Source organism: Sinocyclocheilus grahami, unplaced genomic scaffold, assembly GCF_001515645.1.
Source record: "Sinocyclocheilus grahami isolate Dianchi unplaced genomic scaffold, SAMN03320097.WGS_v1.1 scaffold77.1, whole genome shotgun sequence".
NCBI classification, from domain to species: Eukaryota; Metazoa; Chordata; class Actinopteri; order Cypriniformes; family Cyprinidae; genus Sinocyclocheilus; species Sinocyclocheilus grahami.
The window spans coordinates 1,228,574-1,229,532 of NW_015505256.1; the positions used below are offsets into that span (position 1 = coordinate 1,228,574).

A 959-nucleotide genomic window follows, 5' to 3' on the forward strand; every position below is an offset into this window, starting at 1 on the left:
GTGTGGCTAGTGAAATTTAACTCAGCTTTCTAAAATAATGTGGTTAATTGCAGTTCTTTCATGATTTAACAGGAGGGGGCAATTAATTTTTCACGTAGGGCCACGTAGGTTTGGACAGCTTTCCTTAATAAATGAAATCATCATTTAAAAACTGCATTTTGTATTTACTTGCATTATCTTTGTGTAATATTTAAATTTGTTTGATGATCTGAAACATTAAAGTGTGACAAACATGCAAAAAAATAAGAAATCAGGAAGGGGGCCAACACTTTTTCACACCACTGTATATACCGTTATCAGCATATGAAGTAGGTTCGTCTCTCGTCGTCTCTGAGAGAATATGTGCCGTCAGATGCCGAAAGTGCCGTCAGTTTTTCCTTTCACTTTAGTGAATCAAGTCGACTGAGATTAAGAGGTTCACCATTTAACTCTTGCACAAAGTTTGTACGTTGCTTGTGTGATATCCAGTGGCTCGCCTTCCTGGTTTAAAACAAATATTTACAATATTGCGACGTTCTGAAGGATCATGTGACACCGAAGACTGGAATAATGACCGTTTAAAGTTCAGCTTTGCATTACAGGAATAAATTATATTTAAAAATGTTGAAATAGAAAACAGTTTATTAAAATTGTAATTATATTTCACAAAATTACAGAACATAAGAGGATCATCTGACCCCAAACTTTTAAATGGTAGAAAAATATATTGATTTTAGAAGCAACATGCTCTATTTAGTATCCTTTTAAATTCAAAGACGGCAGAAGAAGAAATGTTCAGTTTGCACATTTGAGAAATCATCTCAGTTCTGACCTTTTTCTCTTGCTCTGCATAGGTTTGCAGCACCTGTCCAGTCCTGTACATGATTTCAGGATTTAGGATGTGCACATTTTCTGGTTGAAGAGGTATCGAGTCCATTACATTCTTCCAGAACCACAGTTTCGACCACCAACTCTACAAA

The 959-nt window shown here is 35.6% G+C and overlaps 1 protein-coding gene across 2 annotated transcripts in view; it reads left to right on the top strand.

The window, feature by feature from the left end:
- Window positions 1-959, top strand: part of hps1 (HPS1 biogenesis of lysosomal organelles complex 3 subunit 1) — a 17,728-nt gene that overhangs the window by 14,052 nt on the left and 2,717 nt on the right. The window contains exon 18 of one of the 2 annotated variants that reach the window (XM_016273287.1): window positions 834-939. The exons of the other annotated variant lie outside the window; for it this stretch is intronic. Coding sequence (XP_016128773.1) covers window positions 834-864 — 31 coding nt within the window. The 3' untranslated portion in view covers window positions 865-939. Of the gene's footprint in view, window positions 1-833; window positions 940-959 lie in introns of those variants that run through there. 2 annotated transcript variants of the gene reach the window in all.